This window comes from Leuresthes tenuis, unplaced genomic scaffold (genome assembly GCF_036924035.1).
Source record: "Leuresthes tenuis unplaced genomic scaffold, fLeuTen1.0.hap1 SCAF_21, whole genome shotgun sequence".
NCBI classification, from domain to species: Eukaryota; Metazoa; Chordata; class Actinopteri; order Atheriniformes; family Atherinopsidae; genus Leuresthes; species Leuresthes tenuis.
In genome coordinates this window covers 1,002,167-1,026,501 of record NW_027325375.1, presented here as the reverse complement: position 1 = coordinate 1,026,501, position 24,335 = coordinate 1,002,167, and the positions used below count along the sequence as shown (strand labels likewise).

Here is a 24,335-nt window from a genome sequence, read left to right as displayed (position 1 = left end):
TACAAATAAAATGTGTTATTATCAGTTATTAGCCATTTAAAGCACACTGCAAATAAAATGTGTTATTATCAGTTATTAGCCATTTAAAGCACACTACAAATAAAATGTGTTATTATTAGTTATTAGCCATTTAAAGCACACTATAAATAAAATGTGTTATTATTAGTTATTAGCCATTTATAGCAAACTACAAATAAAATGTGTTATTATTAGTTATTAGCCATTTATAGCACACTACAAATAAAATGTGTTATTATTAGTTATTAGCCATTTAAAGCACACTACAAATAAAATGTGTTATTATTAGTTATTAGCCATTTAAAGCACACTACAAATAAAATGTGTTATTATCAGTTATTAGCCATTTATAGCACACTACAAATAAAATGTGTTATTATCAGTTATTAGCCATTTAAAGCACACTACAAATAAAATGTGTTATTATTAGTTATTAGCCATTTATAGCACACTACAAATAAAATGTGTTATTATTAGTTATTAGCCATTTAAAGCACACTACAAATAAAATGTGTTATTATTAGTTATTAGCCATTTAAAGCACACTACAAATAAAATGTGTTATTATCAGTTATTAGCCATTTATAGCACACTACAAATAAAATGTGTTATTATCAGTTATTAGCCATTTATAACACACTACAAATAAAATGTGTTATTATCAGTTATTAGCCATTTAAAGAGCACTACAAATAAAATGTGTTATTATCAGTTATTAGCCATTTAAAGCACACTACAAATAAAATGTGTTATTATCAGTTATTAGCCATTTAAAGCACACTACAAATAAAATGTGTTATTAGCCATTTAAAGCTACATTACAAATAAAATGTGTTATTATCAGTTATTAGCCATTTATAGCACACTACAAATAAAATGTGTTATTATTAGTTATTAGCCATTTAAAGCACACTACAAATAAAATGTGTTATTATCAGTTATTAGCCAATTAAAGCTACATTACAAATAAAATGTGTTATTATTAGTTATTAGCCATTTAAAGCACACTACAAATAAAATGTATTATCATTAGTTATTAACCATTTAAAGCACACTACAAATAAAATGTGTTATTATTAGTTATTAGCCATTTATAGCACAGTACAAATAAAATGTGTTATTATTAGTTATTAGCCATTTAAAGCACTCTACAAATAAAATGTGTTATTATCAGTTATTAGCCATTTATAGCACACTACAAATAAAATGTGTTATTATCAGTTATTAGCCATTTATAGCACACTACAAATAAAATGTGTTATTATCAGTTATTAACCATTTAAAGCACACTATAAATAAAATGTGTTATTATTAGTTATTAGCCATTTAAAGCACACTACAAATAAAATGTGTTATTAGCCATTTAAAGCTACATTACAAATAAAATGTGTTATTAGCTATTTAAAGCACTCTACAAATAAAATGTGTTATTAGCCATTTAAAGCTACATTACAAATAAAATGTGTTATTAGCCATTTAAAGCTACATTACAAATAAAATGTATTATTATCAGTTATTAGCCATTTATAGCACACTACAAATAAAATGTGTTATTATTAGTTATTAGCCAGTTAAAGCACACTACAAATAAAATGTGTTATTATTAGTTATTAACCATTTAAAGCACACTACAAATAAAATGTGTTATTATTAGTTATTAGCCATTTATAGCACACTACAAATAAAATGTGTTATTATCAGTTATTAACCATTTAAAGCACACTATAAATAAAATGTGTTATTATTAGTTATTAGCCATTTATAGCACACTACAAATAAAATGTGTTATTATCAGTTATTAGCCATTTAAAGCACACTACAAATAAAATGTGTTATTATTAGTTATTAGCCATTTAAAGCACACTACAAATAAAATGTGTTATTATCAGTTATTAACCATTTAAAGCACACTATAAATAAAATGTGTTATTATTAGTTATTAACCATTTAAAGCACACTATAAATAAAATGTGTTATTATTAGTTATTAGCCATTTATAGCACTCTACAAATAAAATGTGTTATTATCAGTTATTAGCCATTTAAAGCACACTACAAATAAAATGTGTTATTATCAGTTATTAACCATTTAAAGCACACTATAAATAAAATGTGTTATTATTAGTTATTAGCCATTTATAGCACTCTACAAATAAAATGTGTTATTATTAGTTATTAGCCATTTAAAGCACACTACAAATAAAATGTGTTATTATCAGTTATTAGCCATTTAAAGCACACTACAAATAAAATGTGTTATTATCAGTTATTAGCCATTTATAGCACACTACACATAAAATGTGTTATTATTAGTTATTAGCCATTTATAGCACTCTACAAATAAAATGTGTTATTATTAGTTATTAGCCATTTAAAGCACACTACAAATAAAATGTGTTATTATCAGTTATTAGCCATTTAAAGCACACTACAAATAAAATGTGTTATTATCAGTTATTAGCCATTTAAAGCACACTACAAATAAAATGTGTTATTATTAGTTATTAGCCATTTAAAGCACACTACAAATAAAATGTGTTATTATCAGTTATTAGCCATTTATAGCACACTACAAATAAAATGTGTTATTATTAGTTATTAGCCATTTAAAGCACACTACAAATAAAATGTTGTGTTATTATCAGTTATTAGCCATTTATAGCACACTACAAATAAAATGTGTTATTATCAGTTATTAGCCATTTAAAGCACACTATAAATAAAATGTGTTATTATTAGTTATTAACCATTTAAAGCACACTATAAATAAAATGTGTTATTATTAGTTATTAGCCATTTATAGCACACTACAAATAAAATGTGTTATTATTAGTTATTAGCCATTTATAGCACTCTACAAATAAAATGTGTTATTATTAGTTATTAGCCATTTAAAGCACACTACAAATAAAATGTGTTATTATCAGTTATTAGCCATTTAAAGCACACTATAAATAAAATGTGTTATTATTAGTTATTAACCATTTAAAGCACACTATAAATAAAATGTGTTATTATTAGTTATTAGCCATTTATAGCACTCTTCAAATAAAATGTGTTATTATTAGTTATTAGCCATTTAAAGCACACTACAAATAAAATGTGTTATTATTAGTTATTAGCCATTTAAAGCACACTACAAATAAAATGTGTTATTATTAGTTATTAGCCATTTAAAGCTACATTACAAATAAAATGTGTTATTATTAGTTATTAGCCATTTAAAGCACACTACAAATAAAATGTGTTATTATCAGTTATTAGCCATTTATAGCACACTACACATAAAATGTGTTATTATTAGTTATTAGCCATTTATAGCAAACTACAAATAAAATGTGTTATTATCAGTTATTAGCCATTTATAGCACACTACAAATAAAATGTGTTATTATCAGTTATTAGCCATTTATAGCACACTACACATAAAATGTGTTATTATTAGTTATTAGCCATTTATAGCAAACTACAAATAAAATGTGTTATTATCAGTTATTAGCCATTTATAGCACACTACAAATAAAATGTGTTATTATCAGTTATTAGCCATTTAAAGCACACTACAAATAAAATGTGTTATTATTAGTTATTAACCATTTAAAGCACACTATAAATAAAATGTGTTATTATTAGTTATTAGCCATTTATAGCACTCTACAAATAAAATGTGTTATTATTAGTTATTAGCCATTTAAAGCACACTATAAATAAAATGTGTTATTATCAGTTATTAGCCATTTAAAGCACACTATAAATAAAATGTGTTATTATTAGTTATTAACCATTTAAAGCACACTATAAATAAAATGTGTTATTATTAGTTATTAGCCATTTATAGCACTCTACAAATAAAATGTGTTATTATTAGTTATTAGCCATTTAAAGCACACTATAAATAAAATGTGTTATTATCAGTTATTAGCCATTTAAAGCACACTATAAATAAAATGTGTTATTATTAGTTATTAGCCATTTAAAGCACACTACAAATAAAATGTGTTATTATCAGTTATTAGCCATTTAAAGCACACTATAAATAAAATGTGTTATTATTAGTTATTAACCATTTAAAGCACACTATAAATAAAATGTGTTATTATTAGTTATTAGCCATTTATAGCACTCTACAAATAAAATGTGTTATTATTAGTTATTAGCCATTTAAAGCACACTACAAATAAAATGTGTTATTATTAGTTATTAGCCATTTATAGCAAACTACAAATAAAATGTGTTATTATTAGTTATTAGCCATTTAAAGCTACATTACAAATAAAATGTGTTAATATTAGTTATTAGCCATTTAAAGCACACTACAAATAAAATGTGTTATTATTAGTTATTAGCCATTTAAAGCACACTACACATAAAATGTGTTATTATTAGTTATTAGCCATTTAAAGCACACTACAAATGAAATGTGTTATTATTAGTTATTAGCCATTTAAAGCACACTACAAATAAAATGTGTTATTATTAGTTATTAGCCATTTAAAGCTACATTACAAATAAAATGTGTTATTATCAGTTATTAGCCATTTAAAGCACACTACAAATAAAATGTGTTATTATTAGTTATTAGCCATTTAAAGCACACTACAAATAAAATGTGTTATTATCAGTTATTAGCCATTTATAGCACACTACAAATAAAATGTGTTATTATCAGTTATTAGCCATTTATAGCACAGTACAAATAAAATGTGTTATTATCAGTTATTAGCCATTTAAAGCTACATTACAAATAAAATGTGTTATTATTAGTTATTAGCCATTTAAAGCTACATTACAAATAAAATGTGTTATTATCAGTTATTAGCCATTTAAAGCTACATTACAAATAAAATGTGTTATTATTAGTTATTAGCCATTTAAAGCTACATTACAAATAAAATGTGTTATTATCAGTTATTAGCCATTTAAAGCACACTACAAATAAAATGTGTTATTATTAGTTATTAACCATTTAAAGCACACTATAAATAAAATGTGTTATTATTAGTTATTAGCCATTTATAGCACTCTACAAATAAAATGTGTTATTATTAGTTATTAGCCATTTAAAGCACACTATAAATAAAATGTGTTATTATCAGTTATTAGCCATTTAAAGCACACTATAAATAAAATGTGTTATTATTAGTTATTAGCCATTTAAAGCACACTATAAATAAAATGTGTTATTATTAGTTATTAACCATTTAAAGCACACTATAAATAAAATGTGTTATTATTAGTTATTAACCATTTAAAGCACACTATAAATAAAATGTGTTATTATTAGTTATTAGCCATTTATAGCACTCTACAAATAAAATGTGTTATTATTAGTTATTAGCCATTTAAAGCACACTATAAATAAAATGTGTTATTATCAGTTATTAGCCATTTAAAGCACACTATAAATAAAATGTGTTATTATTAGTTATTAGCCATTTAAAGCACACTACAAATAAAATGTGTTATTATCAGTTATTAGCCATTTAAAGCACACTATAAATAAAATGTGTTATTATTAGTTATTAACCATTTAAAGCACACTATAAATAAAATGTGTTATTATTAGTTATTAGCCATTTATAGCACTCTACAAATAAAATGTGTTATTATTAGTTATTAGCCATTTAAAGCACACTACAAATAAAATGTGTTATTATTAGTTATTAGCCATTTATAGCAAACTACAAATAAAATGTGTTATTATTAGTTATTAGCCATTTAAAGCTACATTACAAATAAAATGTGTTAATATTAGTTATTAGCCATTTAAAGCACACTACAAATAAAATGTGTTATTATTAGTTATTAGCCATTTAAAGCACACTACACATAAAATGTGTTATTATTAGTTATTAGCCATTTAAAGCACACTACAAATGAAATGTGTTATTATTAGTTATTAGCCATTTAAAGCACACTACAAATAAAATGTGTTATTATTAGTTATTAGCCATTTAAAGCTACATTACAAATAAAATGTGTTATTATCAGTTATTAGCCATTTAAAGCACACTACAAATAAAATGTGTTATTATCAGTTATTAGCCATTTAAAGCACACTACAAATAAAATGTGTTATTATCAGTTATTAGCCATTTATAGCACAGTACAAATAAAATGTGTTATTATCAGTTATTAGCCATTTAAAGCTACATTACAAATAAAATGTGTTATTATCAGTTATTAGCCATTTATAGCACACTACAAATAAAATGTGTTATTATCAGTTATTAGCCATTTATAGCACAGTACAAATAAAATGTGTTATTATCAGTTATTAGCCATTTAAAGCTACATTACAAATAAAATGTGTTATTATTAGTTATTAGCCATTTAAAGCTACATTACAAATAAAATGTGTTATTATCAGTTATTAGCCATTTAAAGCTACATTACAAATAAAATGTGTTATTATTAGTTATTAGCCATTTAAAGCTACATTACAAATAAAATGTGTTATTAGCCATTTAAAGCTACATTAAAGGCAGCTTTTCAGAGTCCGTCAGCTGAGAGGAGTAAAAGTCTCTCCGCTCTCAGCTCCATGAGGAGCTTTGACTCGACTTTATTTAATTTTCCACAGGTAAGCGTGTGCACGAGGTGTTCGGCTGCAGGTGAATCTGAGCCCCCCACAGAGGAAAAAACGGGGGTTTCGCTCCCTGGATGTGTGTGAAATCTGTATGAGAGTCGGCTATATGGTCGCTGTGGGCTCTTCACATGGACCTGCTGAGTTTGCTTGTCCTTTTGTCACGTCTGAGCTGCCGGTGCTATCATCAGCAGAAACACACGTGCACACGTGCACACGTGCACACTCACACATGCATACATCCCTCTCTGGGCACGCATGTAGACCTGAATAAATTCACTATCAAGTCCCAAAACGCTTTTATTTGAAGGTCTGCATCCAGCTGTTCGTCTCATTTTGTGCTCGATGCACCCAGGACACACACATGTACACACACACACACACACACACACACACACACACCCTCACGTGCACAGACAGAGAGTCTGGGCAATGTGCTGACACCAGTAAGCCATTCCTAAATGTTTATTGTTCGGTGCAGCAAGAGGAGAGAGAAGGGTGAATGCTCAGCTCTGCACCGGCCGGCTTCTCACTCTCTTTTAATCACACAAATGCTGAAAAATATCCACCTTTTTCCCCTTTTTTTTAATAAAGACTCGCTCCTTCTTCTGCCACACATGCTGCAGTGTGAGGAGAACCAGCCGAGCAGCGGCATCTGAAAGTTAGGCTGCCAGTTGCAGCTCATGGGCCGGTGCCAAAGGGCTGCCGGAGCTGCCAATGAGACCTTTCACATGGTGCCGCTGCCCTCTGCTAACCTTTATTAGCATGATATTATTCAGCTGTGCACATTTACCAAAGACAGCAGCAGGTTTCTGCTCCTCTGCAACACGAGCTGCAGCGTAATGATGATCCATAAAAGCACCATTGATCCGGTTTATCCATTAAACTAACTAGTTAAAACACTAAAAAGTAACCACAGTGACCCCAACGCATTGAATTCACTGCAGAATGATTGATTTCTGATTAAGGATTGATGGTTTTCCATAAACAGCTGATTTCTCCTCCATGAGTGTAATTTGAAATGTGTCTAAAAGCTTGTGCTGGAGTCCTTTCCTGCAGGTGATTTAATGCAAAGGCCTATAAATAAATCCCCCCCCCCTGCTGTGGAAAGCCACACTGCCCCCCCCCCTAACATATAGCACCGTATAGCCGTGCGGCCCTTTGTCTTTGGATGAATCGACGTGTGTTAACCCCTCTGTGGCTCACACAACAACACAATGGAGTCCAAAGCAAAGTGCTGACATGAGCCCAGGCGTGCCGGCCCCCCGGCCCCCGACACCCCTGGGTGTATATATACCCCCATAAACACACTGTGCCTGCAGACTGTTCAGTGGAACCCTGCGACACATAGCTCACCACTTTGGGTAGGTCAAACCAGTTAATAATGCAGCACAGTTTCCCAATCTATGGACATCAAGCCTCTAATTATCAACCTGGAACAGGGAGTCTTTACTGAGCTTCTTTACTGTCTTTACTGCATTTAAAGCGGTTAATGAGGGTGAAAGAGAACTGAGGGTGCATAGATGATACAGAGACAGTGTTTTTCTTCCTCTGCCCTGACTGTTGGTGCATTCTCCCAACAGGTACTGCTGAAAAAGAAAAGCAACATGGCTCTGACAAACCCCATGCCCATGGGCCCCTGGAAGGTAAGCAGACACCTCCTCCTGAACTGTCCCTGCCTCCATCAGCTGCATTAAGCGCCTCCTTGTGTGGTTGCAGATCACCGTGTACGATCAGGAGTACTTCCAGGGCAGACGTATGGAGTTCACCGCCAGCTGCCAGAACATCATGGAGTGTGGGATGGAGAACATCCGCTCCCTGAAGGTCGAGTGTGGCGCGTATGTATCCCCAGAGCCAACTCTTTTGGGCACATTCAGGGGCTTAAACACGGTGCTGAGTGTCTGTTTTCACGGCTTGCAGTTGGGTGGGATACGAGCACTCCAGCTTCTGCGGCCAGCAGTTCATCCTGGAGAAGGGAGACTACCCTCGCTTTGAGGCCTACAGCGGCAGCAACTCCTACCGCATTGAGAGGATGATCTCCTTCAGGCCCGTTTGCTGCGCTGTAGGTCCAGCAGAACTCACCACAACAGCCGCTGAGCTTCGCCTCAAGCCACGCTAACTGACTTTTCCTCCTTTCCACAGAACCACAAGGACTCCCGCATGACCATCTTTGAGATGGAGAACATGACGGGCCGTCAGTTTGAGCTGTGTGACGATTATCCCTCTCTGCAGGCCATGGGCTGGATGAACAACGAGGTCGGATCCATGCACATCCAGAGTGGAGCGTAGGTTCAGCTTTTCGTGATGTTTGATAAGACCTGAGGCTTCCCAGCCGGAAACAGATCCCCGGGACACTCCGACGCCACTTCTTTTACTCGATTATGCTGAAATTCCCTTTGCTTTTCTGTCTCCCTGCAGCTTTGTGTGCTACCAGTTCCCTGGTTACTGAGTGCTGAGATATTTTAAAATAGATTTTATTCCTTCTACAACTAAACTAACATGATTATCTTTGAATGGAGCCTCCAGTCACCTGCATGCCCAACTGGAATGAGGGATTATGTTCCAAAAAAACAGCCAACCACTGTTTTTCCCAGATTTATTTGACTTTGTTCTTAATTTATCATTTGGAGAGGCTATTTTTCTATTCTTTGGGGCGTTTTCTGCCATCTCTAAGGGGGAGACTGAGTAGCAGTGCTGCCATTTTGCATGTGTGCTCCATTGTGTGGTTTAAGTCCCTTTAAGATGGCTGTGAATAGGTATATTGTTAATAAAGTCTATATTTTTTTGTATAGCAGTCTCTGGTTCTGGCTTCCCAGCCGGAAACAGATCCCCGGGACACTCCGACGCCACTTCTTTTACTCGATTATGCTGAAATTCCCTTTGCTTTTCTGTGTCTCCCTGCAGCTTTGTGTGCTACCAGTTCCCTGGTTACCGTGGCTACCAGTACATCATGGAGTGCGACTGTCACGGAGGAGAGTACAAGTGTTACCGTGAGTTTGGTTTCCACGCCCAGACTCCCCAGATTCAGTCCATCAGGAGGATCCAGCACTGAGAGGGAAGCGCTTCCCCTCCTCCTGCACTTCCATCCCTCCTTCTTCTTCCTCCACTCCCACACATCTATCTCCCCGGCTCTGTCGGTCCAGTCGGTCAAAGCCAGATCCTGAACTGGACTTCAGGCGCTTACCTACGTCAGTGGTTCACTGCACTTTTGATTATCTTTTCTTTAAATGAAGCATCATTAAGAAAAGGAAAAATGTGAGAAAGACAGAAAACAGGAGAGAAAAGCCTCGTCTGCTGAGGTTTGCTGCAGAACACCTTAAAGTTTTCTTTGCTCGTTTCCACCTTTGATGGCACCGTCATCATCACTGTCTTCTTCTGCATCAGCACAACCAGACCCGCTGTTATTGTGACATCCATGACTGCCTGTGTTCAAGACAATGAATAAAGAGAATGAGCAAAGAGAGATTCATGATACTGACATGTGATTCAGCTCCATCTGTGTCTTCTTTTCCTTTAGCAGCTTCATCAAGCAGCTCAAATAACTGTCATCAGCATGCAAAACACAGACCTCTAAGGCTTAAAATCCTTAAAACCAAAGCTCTAACAGCCTGAAAGGGGAAATGTGAGCAAACACACCCAAAGTGATGCCACTGATGGCTCCAAACGCTCTAATTCCTGAGCTGCAATGTGTTTTAAAATGCTTAAACCAGCAGAAAGGGGCAGGAACATGAGTTCAGTTCATGCTTAAACAGTATTTTGAAGTCTGCTGAACACTAAACTAGTATTTGTTTTATTCAGTGGGAATAAGAAAGACTGATGAACCATTCAGATTATAACTGAATTATAATCTGTGTGACTGACGCAGCCACATTTATTCAGTTTTACTCAAAGTCCTTCGATGAAATATTCATAGTTTCATAGTTTTACTGCAGAAAAAAGATCAAAAATCTGATGTAGAGTTAAAGGACTCAGCCACACATTGATTAAGGTTGGTGTGTAATCAGCTTTTTACAGATCTAAGTTGGAGGGGAAGAAATGTTTTAAATTACATGAAATAAAGTGACTTTTAATCACCTGTTTTTGGGAAATCAGAGCAGATTCATTCCATTTATTCTAAATGTTTTATTTGAATGACTCATCTTAATAAGAAGTTGGTTAAACTGACAGAAACATATACGTCTATTTTAAATCACTGATCAAACGCCCTTACAGCCAGTTAAAAGTTGTATAAAAAAAGTATAATATAAGTGCAAATATATATATATAAGAGCAGTCCCTGACCAGGCTTATGGTAATTACTTTCCACCGCTTGCAGCAATAAAACCTTTAAATAAAGCCTTTTAAAAGCACTTTGAAGAAGGGGTCCAAATTAAGGTGATTTATAATAAAATATAAATAAAATAAAATAAAATAAAATAAAATAAAATAAAAAATAATATAATAAAAAATAATAAAATAAAATAAAATAAAAAATAATATAATAAAAAATAATAAAATAAAATAAAATAAAATAAAATAAAATAAAATAAAATAAAATAAAATAAAATAAAATATAATATACTTACTTTTTAGATGTTTGAAAGCATGATTTTAATATTATCATTTAGCTGTTTTATTTGTTGTATGAACTGTTTGAAGGCAATCTATGTTGGGAGGGGACTGATCTACTGGATGAGTGTTTAAAGACTGAGTGCTGAGATATTTTATAATAGATTTTATTCCTTCCACAACTAAACTAACATGATTATCTCTGAATGGAGCCTCCAGTCACCTGCATGCCCAACTGGAATGAGGGATTATGTTCCAAAAAACAGCCAATCACTGTTTTTACCAGATTTATATGAGTTTGTTCTTAATTTATCATTTGGAGAGGCTATTTTTCTATTCTTTGGGGCGTTTTCTGCCATCTCTAAGGGGGGAGACTGAGTAGCAGTGCTGCCATTTTGCATGTGTGCTCCATTGTGTGGTTTAAGTCCCTTTAAGATGCCTGTGAATAGGTAAACTGAGTGTTCGATCTCATTTAAATTGGGTTGTGTGTAGTGGTGTTTCAGTCACAAATTGCCATGTATTTGTGATTTTTTTCTCTTGCTGTGCATAACTTCACAAGTCTAGTCCCAGGGCTGTTTTCATTTGAACCATTTCATGTTTGGTTTGATTTAGTCTTTTATTATTTACTCACTCTAGAGATCTGTATTTTATCAAATAAAATAAAGTCTATATTTTTTTGTATAGCAGTCTCTGGTTCCAGTTTATTCGGGGTCTATCACTTGGTCACATTTGGAAACAGCTGTAAAGGAAAAGCTGTGCGAGGGCAATGAAATTGGTGTTACACGTGTCGCCACTAGAGGGAGCTGTGGGTGAGCAGAGAAGCGCGACAGTTGTTTTTCCTTTACGGCTGATGATGACATGTCAACAACAAACATGGCAGCCAGCAGCTACTGGGAAGGTAAATTATGTCAGAGCACCGATTTTATTGTCTGTTAAAGCTTGTACATCTTGTATTAGTCTCCCCCGACGTAGACCGGCCACAGACGCTACGTTGATAAAGTTTATTCCTGCAGAGCAACGACATTTTAGGTGTTTGAAAGCTAATATTTGAGGCTAATCTGTTAGCTTGGTGAACGGAAGCGGCGAAGTTGAAAAGTTTCCTTTGACAGTCAGAAAAGCTGGTTAAAGTTTCGTTTAAGTTCACAATCTGCTGCCTGTTATTAAAAACTATTTCAGAAAGTAAGACATTTCAACGGCGATAAAAGTTTACCTGAATACATTAAAGCAAGTCGTGTGCCGTGAATGTAATTTAATGTAATTTAATGTAAGCTGTACCTTAATTTAATGTAATTTAATGTAATTTAATGTAAGCTGTACCTTAATTTAATGTAATTTAATGTAATTTAATGTAAGCTGTACCTTAATTTAATGTAATTTAATGTAATTTAATGTAAACTGTACCTTAATTTAATGTAATTTAATGTAATTTAATGTAAGCTGTACCTTAATTTATTGTAATTTAATGTAATTTAATGTAAGCTGTACCTTAATTTAATGTGATTTAATGTAATTTAATGTAAGCTGTACCTTAAAGTTTGTTTTTCCCATAAAAGCATTTACTCCAGAACTCAAACACATGTTTTAAACTGTTGAGCAGCAATATAATTTAATGTATTTTGACTTCTATTCTTGTGTTTCTTTGATTTAATGGTGTCATACAGTAACTCTGGAGCTCTGTTGCACAGAAGATCAGATATTATTTCCCCCACTACTATACTGTGTGTCTTTCTGAGTGGTTTAATTTCAAAGTTATTTACTTTATGTGATTTACTTTAGTGCTTTTACTTTAGAAAAGTACTGAACTTGTTGGGAAAGCTGTTTTCTGGCTTCAGGAATGAACAGAAATCTCCCTGCAGCGCTGCAGATTCATTTGTTTCTCTGTTCCTTCTCTCAGATTTACGTAAACAGGCCAGACAGCTGGAGAATGAGCTGGACCTGAAGCTGGTCTCCTTCAGCAAGCTGTGCACCAGCTACAGCAGCAGCCGTGAGCAGCGGCCCAGAGACAGCCGGTAGCAGCAGCCTCACCAAACGGATGTTCTCTGACTTAAAGAGCATCCTCACACGTTTAAAGTTGTTTCATCCAGACTTTTGTTGTTGTTTTTAACATTTTAAAACTGTAACTGAACAGATGTTGCACATAATGCTAGTTTTATCTCAGATGTACACTTGGTAACAGGAATAAAACTCCACTTCTTTATAAACTAAATGCTTTTTTGTGGAAAAACAAGTGAAACACTTTCCTTCTCATATCAGGTCTGACTCTTTTGGTCCCTCTCAAGACAATATGCTCGTCGCCATGACGACTGAACTGGAGCAGCTCTTGGCCAAAGTAGGTGAAATGTCATCTGAATGCTTTTCAGTTGGTTTTTCCTGGATGTTTCCTGCTTTTTATCATTTTTATTGACTGCATTAGTTTGAACTTGTTGTTTCATTGTGTAATAAGTTGGATTCCTTTTTATTTTAAAGCCACTCAGCCCTTAAAGTCATTACGGCGATGCTTTCCTGATGTTGACTTTGTGTTTTTTACGGCAGCTTTCGGCGGCCAATGACCAAATGGCCGAGTACACGAACACGCCTGGAACGTCTTCGCAGAACGCGGCGTTAATGCACACTTTACAGCGGCACAGAGACATTCTGCAGGTACGAGCCGCTTCTCTCTCTGGGGAAAGGGAGCTGCTGTAAATATGTTTCTGTGCTTTGTACCAGTACCACCGGGCTTTTGTCTTGTAGGACTACACTCACGAGTTCCACAAAACCAGAAACAACTTCGTCAGCCTGCGAGAGCGAGAGGATCTGCTGGGCTCCGTTCACAGAGACATTGAGTAAGCACATTTCCATCTTCTCACCAGCAGAATAACACCAGCTGATCCTCAGTGAAGGTGCTTCTGGGTTGCACATGTAGAGATTTTCACCTTTTATCACTTCTTTTACTTTTATTAACCTTTATTTATACAGGTAAAATCTCATTGAGACCCAGGGTCTCATTTGCAAGAGAGACCTGTTCTTTAAAAGGGATAAAAGGTTTATTCTGGTAAAATTAATCTGCATTTGAAGATGATCTAACTTTATTTAACCACATCTGTTTCCAGTTAAATTGAATGTGTTGCCCTTTAATATCCTCTTAGATCTCTATTCCTCCAGTGATTAGTTGTTACATGTTAAAATAGTTGCATGTTGCATTGCAAAAACTCCTAAAATGACGATTCTGTTACTGCAAATATCAGAGAAAACAGTTGTTTACAGTCGAGAAAGTTGGAACCAAGCAAAGTTTTTGCTTTTTGACTTGAATAAAATTGTTAGAATTAATTTATTCATTAATTTTCTGTTCAGAAAACTATTGACATGTCCTTAATGCAGCTCAGTTAAGACTCTGACACTTAAAAGAATGTTATTTCTGCCTGTTTTGCGTCCTGAAACTTCATGGACATGAATTCATGGATTAATGAGTCCTTTCTGCATCTTTGTGGCAGCTTTCTGTCCTGAACTCTTTCTATTCTTCACACGGTTTCTTTAATCTTTCTCTCGTTCCTTTCAGATTTATTCTTCTGTGCATTTCCTTATCCTCCAGCTATGCTGTTCTTAACCAGCAGGAGGCAGAGATGTCCTCTCTGTCTGATTCCCCCAGCCTTTTAACACTCTCCCTTCCCTCTATCACATTACACTCCCTAATAAGAGGAACCTCCTCTCATTATCCTGTCATCCCTCCTTCTTTCTCTGTCTGTTTCTCTCTCTTTCTCTGGGGGAAACCTTCCCTAAGTGCCCTCTACAGTAAATCAAACCACAGGGCTTTCATTTGCCCGAAGCTGAGGGAGAGTGGTTACATCTTGCCATCCCCAGTGCAGATAAATGCTTTATCAGGGCAGGAGAAGGAGAGCGAGGCAGCCGGAGGGAGATGGAGAGATGTGTCCTGATCTGAAGTTGACTGATAACAAAAAGGATGAGAGTAGATTTTAATTATTTCCTTAAAGATGAGCGGCGACGTGTGTTGGAAACAGAGCAGATGATGAATTGAATAGATCATGAGTGCAGAAAGCAGAGCAATGCTTTAAGGAAGAGATGGAGGATAGTGTTTAGAATTAAGCTGATCACTTAAAAGCCTGAGCTCAGGAAGCACGTCATGCAGGTATCGCTTTACAAGAGTTAAACACCTGTTGGTGGCAAACCTGTGAAAGATGGGGGTCTCTTCTGTTAGCATCTGACTGGATCCCCCTTTTCCTCTGACTCTGTGGGCTTGAGAAGCTTTCTTTAGGAGCACATATCTGAAAGCTAACTGGGAAAGTGACCAGATGGTTTTCATTTGATTTCCTTTGCCGAGTGCAGTTCACCATCTGATGTTTGCTCTCTTTTCTGACTCAGGTCCTACAAAAGCAGCTCAGGGGTGAATAACAGAAGAACTGAGCTCCTCCTGAAGGAAAGTGAACATCTCAGAAAGTAAGGGACTGTTTCGTTCTCCTCAGAGCAACTTTTTAGGGGAAAAACCCAACAAATAATTGATAAAATGTTGAAAAGGTCAGAAATGATTCAAAAAGGTCAGAACATGCACTCAAACAGCAGGGCGCTAAAAAAGAGAAAGACTGAGGTGGGTTTGTAGCACAGCTGGTGCACACCTGAAATTCAGCATGCTTTACTAATAATCAAATAAAGAAAATAGAAAAATAACAGATTAATTAAGAAAAAGGAACACGTGTATGCAAAAGACAACAAACCAGAGTGAATGAAATAGAACTGCAGGATCAAAATGTAGGTGTAAATGTATAAATGTATGTATAAATGTATTAATGTAGGTATAAATGTATAAATGTAGGTATAAATGTATAAATCTAGGTATAAATGTAGGTATAGATGTATAAATGTAGGTATAAATGTATAAATCTAGGTATAAATGTAGGTATAGATGTATAAATGTAGGTATAAATGTATAAATCTAGGTATAAATGTAGGTATTAATGTGTAAATGTAGGTATAAATGTATAAATGTAGGTATAGATGTAGGTATAGATGTATAAATGTATAAATGTAGGTATAGATGTATAAATGTAGGTATTAATGTGTAAATCTAGGTATAAATGTAGGTGTAGGTATAAATGTAGGTATAGATGTATAAATGTAGGTATAAATGTAGGTATAGATGTATAAATGTAGGTATAAATGTATAAATGTAGGTATAGATGTATAAATGTAGGTATAGATGTATAAATGTAGGTATAAATGTAGGTATAGATGTATAAATGTAGGTATAGATGTATAAATGTAGGTATAAATGTATAAATGTAGGTATAGATGTATAAATGTAGGTATAGATGTAGGTATAGATGTATAAATGTAGGTATAAATGTAGGTATAAATGTATAAATGTAGGTATAGATGTATAAATGTAGGTATAGATATAGGTATAGATGTATAAATGTAGGTATAGATGTATAAATGTAGGTATAAATGTATAAATGTAGGTATAGATGTAGGTATAAATGTATAAATGTAGGTATAGATGTATAAATGTAGGTATTAATGTAGGTATAGATGTATAAATCTAGGTATAAATGTATAAATGTAGGTATAAATGTATAAATCTAGGTATAAATGTAGGTATAGATTTATAAATCTAGGTATAAATGTATTAATGTAGGTATAAATGTATAATTGTAGGTATAGATGTATAAATGTAGGTATAGATATAGGTATAGATGTATAAATGTATAAATGTAGGTATAGATATATAAATGTAGGTATAAATGTATAAATGTAGGTATAGATGTAGGTATAAATGTATTAATGTAGGTATAAATGTATAAATGTAGGTATAAATGTATAAATGTAGGTATAAATGTATAAATCTAGGTATAGATGTATAAATGTAGGTATTAATGTGTAAATGTAGGTATAGATGTAGGTATAAATGTATTAATGTAGGTATAAATGTATAAATCTAGGTATAGATGTATAAATGTAGGTATTAATGTGTAAATGTAGGTATAGATGTAGGTATAAATGTATTAATGTAGGTATAAATGTATAAATCTAGGTATAAATGTATAAATGTAGGTATAAATGTAGGTATAGATGTATTAATGTAGGTATAAATGTAGGTATAGATGTATAAATCTAGGTATAAATGTATAAATGTAGGTATAAATGTAGGTATAGATTTATAAATCTAGGTATAAATGTATTAATGTAGGTATAAATGTATAAATCTAGGTATAAATGTAAGTATAGATGTATAAATGTAGGTATACATGTATAAATGTAGGTATAAATGTATAAATATAGGTATAAATGTAGGTATAAATGTATAAATGTAGGTATAAATGTATAAATGTAGGTATAAATGTAGGTATAGATGTATAAATGTAGGTATAGATGTATAAATCTAGGTATAAATGTCGGTATAAATGTATAAATGTATTTATATAGGTATAAAGGTATAAATGTAGGTATAAATGTATAAATGTAGGTATAGATGTATAAATGTAGGTATAAATGTCGGTATAAATGTATAAATGTAGGTTTAGATGTAGGTATAAATGTATAAATGTATTAATATAGGTATAAATGTGATAAAGCAGCTAATGTCTCTCTGTAGTTTGGGCCCTAGTTTCAGTTTTAGATTAAAAAGGAGAACAGGGAGAACATGCTTTCAGGCCTCCTGTTCGTCTGCTTTCGATGTGCACAGCATGTTCAGAAGCCGTAACCAAGCCGTAACCAAGCCGTAACCAAGCCGTAACCAAGCCGTAACCAAGCCGTAACCAAGCCGTAACCAAGCCGTAACCAAGCGGCGTTCAGAAGACCAGCCGTAACCAAGCCGTAACCAAGCCGTAACCAAGCGGCGTTCAAAAGACAAGCCGTAACCAAGCCGTAACCAAGCGGCGTTCAGAAGACCAGCCGTAACCAAGCGGCGTTCAGAAGACCAGCCGTAACCAAGCCGTAACCAAGCGGCGTTCAGAAGACCAGCCGTAACCAAGCCGTAACCAAGCCGTAACCAAGCCGTAACCAAGCCATAACCAAGCCGTAACCAAGCCGTAACCAAGCCGTAACCAAGCGGCGTTCAGAAGACCAGCCGTAACCAAGCCGTAACCAAGCCGTAACCAAGCCGTAACCAAGCCGTAACCAAGCCATAACCAAGCCGTAACCAAGCCGTAACCAAGCCGTAACCAAGCCGTAACCAAGCCGTAACCAAGCGGCGTTCAGAAGACCAGCCGTAACCAAGCGGCGTTCAGAAGACCAGCCGTAACCAAGCGGCGTTCAGAAGACCAGCCGTAACCAAGCCGTAACCAAGCTGCGTTCAGAAGACCAGCCGTAACCAAGCCGTAACCAAGCCGTAACCAAGCCGTAACCAAGCCGTAACCAAGCCGTAACCACACCCATGACCCAGGGTTCTTCACACAGCTGTTCACAGCTGCACATAAGTGGGCAGCACATGTGTTCGGTGCCAGAACAGGAGCAGGGTGGTGGGGAGGGAATAGATGGAGGAAATATAAATCACAGTATTGATTTTTGGTCTCCAGTGGAGTCTGAAAGGAAGCGCACGCTGCCCTCGTGCGCTCTGCTAAACCCTCGGCCGAACACTTCATTTATCTCAGCAGCTAATGGCCGCCAGAAAGCTCACTGCTGTGTTTTCCATCGGTCTGCAGCACGAAGCCGGTCTCACATCCCCACCTTAAAATTTTATCCACTTTCTGCTCTTACAGGAAGTGCTTTTCTGTCTTTTTTGGGTTCTGTTCCACCTCCTGACCCACACGAATGTGCTTAAATCTTCGTGGAAGGTTATTTTAGGGAGTGTGTCTCTGCTGGTTAACTGTTGTCTTCTTCTTCTGCTGTTCACAGCTCAGACAGCCTGATTGACAGTGCAATAAGGTAAGCTTTCCTGCTCCACCGCGCTCTGAGCACGAGGAACCGTGATTGGTCGATTAAAACAGACCTTCTTGCTCTCATTAAAAGCAGCATAAGTGTGACGCTGTAAAGACTAACGCTAACTTTTCCTGTTCTCGGCTCGTCTCCATCCAGCATCGCCATGGCGACCAAGGAGAACATCACATTTCAGCGTGGGACGTTGAAGTCCATTCAAACCAGGGTCACGACTCTGGCCAGTATCCTTTCCGGCCTGATTCTCCTCCTCCTCCAGGCTACTTTCTCTGGGTTTGATAAGAACACAAACGTTAGCTTAAAGCGTCTCAGCTGAGCCCAAATCATTAGCCTCCATTTGCAGGTGGCTCGGCTGCGTCGGGAATCCTGCTGATGGATTTTCCCTCATGCTTTCTGCCTGAAAGGCGTTTGGATCTGGATCATTTTCCTTCACCACACTTCTCAGATCGTTTCCCTGCCATCAACGGCCTCATCCAGAAAATCAATTTGCGCAAGAGGCGGGACTCTCTGATTCTGGGCGGGGTGATTGGCGTTTGCACCATTCTCCTGTTGCTCTACACTTTCCGTTGATCCAAGGCTTCATGCTTTCTCCTTTCAGTTTCAATCACTCCCCATAAAACATGTGCTGAAAGAGCACTAATGATGTCATTTCTGTGTGTTTTTACTGGGATTGTATGCTGCTGATGTCATACTTTGTTAATTAAAGGTGATGAGCTCACATCATGCTCATTCAAGTTTATTTCAGACATGCAGAACTATGGCACAGTCGTACAGTATAAATGTATAAACATGAACATCAGAGTGGAAAGACAGCGGGAAAACAGCCTCAGGCACCATTTGCAGCAGATTATAAACAGAACGAGGTTCAGAGATCCACAGAAACGGTAAGAAAACATCTTCCAACAGTCAAAAGTCTGCCGTCAAACACAAAGGAACAGCTCAGAAGCAGATATTACGGAGAAGCAGGGCAGGCAGAAGGGAAATTACAGACTAGAGATGCTACCTGTTGTTTCTGTCTGTCCACAGCTCACATAATTAGTTTCTTAATGATTCTTTAGGCTTTAAGGAAGGTCTTTTTGGTGAGAGTGAGTCAGTGCACCGCTCCTTTGGTCTATATGAAGCTTGCATTGCCTCCACATTGTTTCCTCTTCATTCCTGAGTTCGGAAGGCGGGGGGGGGGGGGTTATCGAGCAAGAGTCCATAGTCTATAGTTCATAGCAGAAAAGAACAAACAGAAAAACAACTTTAGCGTCTCTTCAGCCTTTTTCAACTCATATTTGTGCTTTTTGGTCTTCATCTTCTTCTTGTTTCTTCAGTGCAAACTGTAGCTCTGATGAAGTTAAAAGGGGGGGGGGGCTCCTTCCATCCCACGGGTCACTTCTGGATCTCTGGGAGAAAGAGAGCAGAGAAAGTAAATTAAAGGCTCTGCGCTAAACGGCTGTTTCATGCCGGTGTTCCATACCTAATGAAAAGCCTATGAAGATGAACACAGCCACACCCAGCAGCATGGCCAGAGCGCTCAGCAGCATGGACAGACGCCCATACTTCTTTGCGCCCTCAGTATCCCCAGTTTGGGAAACACTCATCGACTAGGGAGAAAGGGAAGGAGACCAGCCATGAATCATCATTCAGAACATACTCTAACATGTATAAAGAACATTTCCAGGGAGAAAGTGGAAGCAGAACTCACCACATGCGCATACCACAAGGCGCAAACGTTGAGCGGCACAGCGGGGCAGAAGCAGGACAGCACGGCGAGCCAGAAGTAACAAGGGTGTGCGGAGCCCGGTGGCACCGGGGAGGGCAGCTGACCCAGGCTGATCCGGGAGGAAGATTTGGGAGGGGTCGACAGCTGCCCGACAGAGCCCGATTTCAGAGGCGATCTGTGTCCGATCTGGTCCGCATCCAGGGACCGGACGCTGCCCCTGATGTTCAGGGAGAAGGAGTCGGACGGCTTGAGGTTGCTCTGCCCCGTCGGCTCGCTCGTGGCGGTGCTCAGTAGCATCTCCGTGTCCTGGAAGTTGGTCGGGTTGGAAACTTCCCTCTCGCCAAGGGCGCTTTTCCCATAGGCAGCATCAGTGTTGATAGCCATCACCGAAAGATGAATTAAATCCAAGGCGTGTTCCTTCTCCGGAGGCGCTGCTGTCCCGATGATGGCGATACTGCAAAGACTTCCGTCAGATGCTCTCCGTTGGGGGTCATCAGATTAAAATTAGGAATCTGGAGCAAAGTACACACGAGTCAGTCTATTCAATTAAGCAGACTATCTCCATGAAAATGTCTTATTGATGAGCGAGATGTTATTGATGTCTGAGTCTCTCGCGTTTAGTTGGCGGGTGCGCGTCCAAACGCACGTCTTGATTTTAGCCCCCCCACCGCCCTGTATTGTGTCGTGAGATATTACCGCATCCCGTTCATCCTTAGTGCCAGAGGCCTTCAGCTCCAGGCGAGGCGTGGAACATGCAAAAAAAACAAAAACGGCAACAATTCAACCTCTTTTGAAGCGAACACGCCCGGTGCGTAAAAGCTTTCCATTTACGCGTGGGGGTAGCAGCTTGATCAGCATATAGGACGCAGCAAAGTGTCTGATGGAGAGAGGGAGCAGAGCGAAAACGGAATCGCAAGCCTTTTAATAATTTGCCCACCTGCTGACTCAGAAACTCCGGTAAAGTTCTGCCATTGAAGCATTTATCAGGAGCCGAAATGTCTGAATGCATGAGTAGTTTAGTTTAGCCTCTTTTGCTTCAGGTTTTTTGTGTCAAGACATAATATGAAGGCATTTGGTAGTTGCTAAGTCGTTTATATTAAACTGTTTCATTATTTATTTTAGCAAAAATTAAGCTAAAATGCAGAAGCAGTGTGTGAGTAACCATGGAAACCTGCTTCCACAGGAACTAAGAGACATTTTGGGGATTAATAAAGTATTATTGAATCGAAAATTGAACAAAAACTAAGCTAAAAGACAGAAGCATCTTTCATCTTTCCATCCACAGGAACTAAGAGGGTAAGAAGCAGCCAGGAGCTGCTGATCAATGCTCTGATTAACTGATCCTCAGTCAGTGTGAGCAGCTCTATAAAAGCAGGAGTTCTGTCAGTTTAACACGATGCCAAGGAGGAAAGACACCAGCAATGATCTCAGAGAAGCAGCTGCTGCTGCCCATCAGTCTGGGAAGGGTTATAAGGCCATTTCCAGACTATCTGGAGTCCATCATTCTACAGAGAGAAAGATTATTCACAAGTGGAAAACATTCAGGACAGCTGTCAATCTTCCCAGGAGTGGACGTCCCAGCAAGTTCACCCCAAGGTGAAGAAGCCCAGAGCTACATCTCAGACTCTACAGGCCTCAGTTAGCATGTTAAAGGTTAAAGGTCACCCCAAGGTGAAAAAGCCCAGAGCTACATCTCAGACTCTGCAGGCCTCAGTTAGCATGCTAAAGGTTAAAGGTCACCCCAAGGTGAAGAAGCCCAGAGCTGCATCTCAGACTCTACAGGCTTCAGTTAGCATGCTAAAGGTTAAAGGTCACCCCAAGGTGAAAAAGCCCAGAGCTACATCTCAGACTCTACAGGCCTCAGTTAGCATGTTAAAGGTTAAAGGTCACCCCAAGGTGAAGAAGCCCAGAGCTACATCTCAGACTCTACAGGCCTCAGTTAGCATGCTAAAGGTCAAAGGTCACCCAAGGTGAAAAAGCCCAGAGCTACATCTCAGACTCTACAGGCCTCAGTTAGCATGCTAAAGGTTAAAGGTCACCCCAAGGTGAAAAAGCCCAGAGCTACATCTCAGACTCTACAGGCCTCAGTTAGCATGTTAAAGGTTAAAGGTCACCCCAAGGTGAAGAAGCCCAGAGCTACATCTCAGACTCTACAGGCCTCAGTTAGCATGTTAAAGGTTAAAGGTCACCCCAAGGTGAAAAAGCCCAGAGCTACATCTCAGACTCTACAGGCCTCAGTTAGCATGCTAAAGGTCAAAGGTCACCCAAGGTGAAAAAGCCCAGAGCTACATCTCAGACTCTACAGGCCTCAGTTAGCATGCTAAAGGTTAAAGGTCATGACAGCACAGTTAGGAACAACAGCGGCTCGTATAACCCTTAGTTCACCTGGAAAGGGTCTGCTAACGGTTTATAGTCCTAAGAGAAAACATTGTAAAGCATCTTTCAGACACTGTGCTGCTTATTTCTGGAACAAACTCCCTGAAACACTGAGATGTGCCAAAATGTTGCTGCTTTTAAATTAAAGCCCAAAACTTTCTTGTTTTGTCAGGCCTCTGAAATGTGATGATGGGTGGTCAGAGTTCCAGATACTCTTGATTATTATCTCCTTTTTACTTGTATTATCCTTTCTTACCAAAGCATTTTATTAATTCTATCTGGCACTACTTCTGGTGTGGAGTAGATTTTACAGAAAGCTTCATTGTCCTGCTTTGTTTTACGTGTCTTTGCACCTTTTTATCCTTTTATTCTGTTATTTCCCTGCTATGTAAAGCACATTGAGTTGCACTTGTGTGTGAAATGCTTTGGAACAGCGTGTTTATTCAACTGATTAAATCATATCAGGAGCAGTTTCTGTCATTAAGCTTTGAATTGATTATCAAAGTCATTACAATTTAGCGAATAAAGTACATAAGAGGCCCTGAGATGCACTGACAACCTGTCCGGGGTGTACTGGCCGTTAAGATCAGCTCTTCAATGTGCTAAAGCTAAAGCTTGAATGAAATCGTGCCACACAACAGTGACCCAGCAGCAACAGAATGTCTGGAAAAGAAAAGGATGAAGAAGAAGCACAGGTCCAGTCACATTTCAGCTTTAAATGCTGTGGTTCTGGTCAAACTTCTGCCACAGTGATGCTGTTGAAGCTGTTGAATTATGGGCCGTCCTTCAGCATTAACTGTGCAGAATATTGTGAAAAGACACTCACTCACACGCAAAATACGTTTGCTGGGAATGTGCCACCCGAGCCATTTTCTGAATGTTTCCAAGCATTCGCCGAAGAGGCCATCTGGCATTACTCAGACTGAAGAGGATGGAGCAAAAGATTTTAAATTAAGCAGATGAACATTTCGAGTTTTTAACATAAACTTATGAGCATAAGAAGGCTGTTTTTTTACTCTGAGCTCTCTGTCTCAGTCTGTCTTGGTTCACTTATTTCAGTTTAACCTCACAGCTGTGAAGCTCGTTACTGACAGTTTCAGGATGCTTTAAAAGTGGCTCAAAAGGTGCAAACTGGCTCCTGATGGTGCTTGAAATGTGATGCTGTTAGGTCCTGAAAATGGAGGGCAGTTTAGTTTAGTTTAAGGGAATCTTGGTGTGTTAAATCCTGAGATAATAATGA

General features: G+C 36.8%; 3 protein-coding genes across 4 annotated transcripts; 2 read left to right on the top strand and 1 right to left on the bottom strand.

Moving 5' to 3' along the window:
* The first annotated feature begins 8,163 nt into the window (after positions 1–8,163).
* cryba1b (crystallin, beta A1b) lies at positions 8,164–9,859 on the top strand. The gene is made up of 5 exons (XM_072374838.1): positions 8,164–8,246; positions 8,320–8,438; positions 8,521–8,662; positions 8,743–8,885; positions 9,505–9,859. The coding sequence occupies exons 1-5, from the start codon at positions 8,208–8,210 to the stop codon at positions 9,650–9,652; spliced, it is 591 nt and encodes a 196-aa protein (XP_072230939.1). The 5' UTR covers positions 8,164–8,207; the 3' UTR covers positions 9,653–9,859.
* Positions 9,860–11,969: 2,110 nt separating this feature from the next.
* On the top strand, positions 11,970–19,691 carry LOC140279963 (Golgi SNAP receptor complex member 1-like). Of its 2 annotated transcripts, none has more exons than XM_072375185.1 (9): positions 11,970–12,046; positions 13,043–13,157; positions 13,402–13,477; positions 13,681–13,788; positions 13,879–13,970; positions 15,505–15,579; positions 18,973–19,002; positions 19,153–19,235; positions 19,457–19,690. In XM_072375185.1, the coding sequence occupies exons 1-9, from the start codon at positions 12,007–12,009 to the stop codon at positions 19,579–19,581; spliced, it is 744 nt and encodes a 247-aa protein (XP_072231286.1). In that variant the 5' UTR covers positions 11,970–12,006; the 3' UTR covers positions 19,582–19,690. The 2 variants fall into 2 exon arrangements, with proteins under 2 accessions (XP_072231286.1, XP_072231287.1); XM_072375186.1 differs by having other exon boundaries at positions 12,001–12,046; positions 13,057–13,157; positions 19,457–19,691.
* A 128-nt stretch (positions 19,692–19,819) lies between these two features.
* Positions 19,820–21,417, bottom strand: trarg1b (trafficking regulator of GLUT4 (SLC2A4) 1b). Its single transcript, XM_072374966.1, has 3 exons — positions 20,702–21,417; positions 20,474–20,600; positions 19,820–20,399 (listed from the first exon to the last, which is right to left on the bottom strand). Exons 1-3 carry the CDS (start codon positions 21,101–21,103, stop codon positions 20,386–20,388), a joined length of 543 nt encoding a protein of 180 aa, XP_072231067.1. The 5' UTR covers positions 21,104–21,417; the 3' UTR covers positions 19,820–20,385.
* Between the last annotated feature and the right edge of the window lie 2,918 nt (positions 21,418–24,335).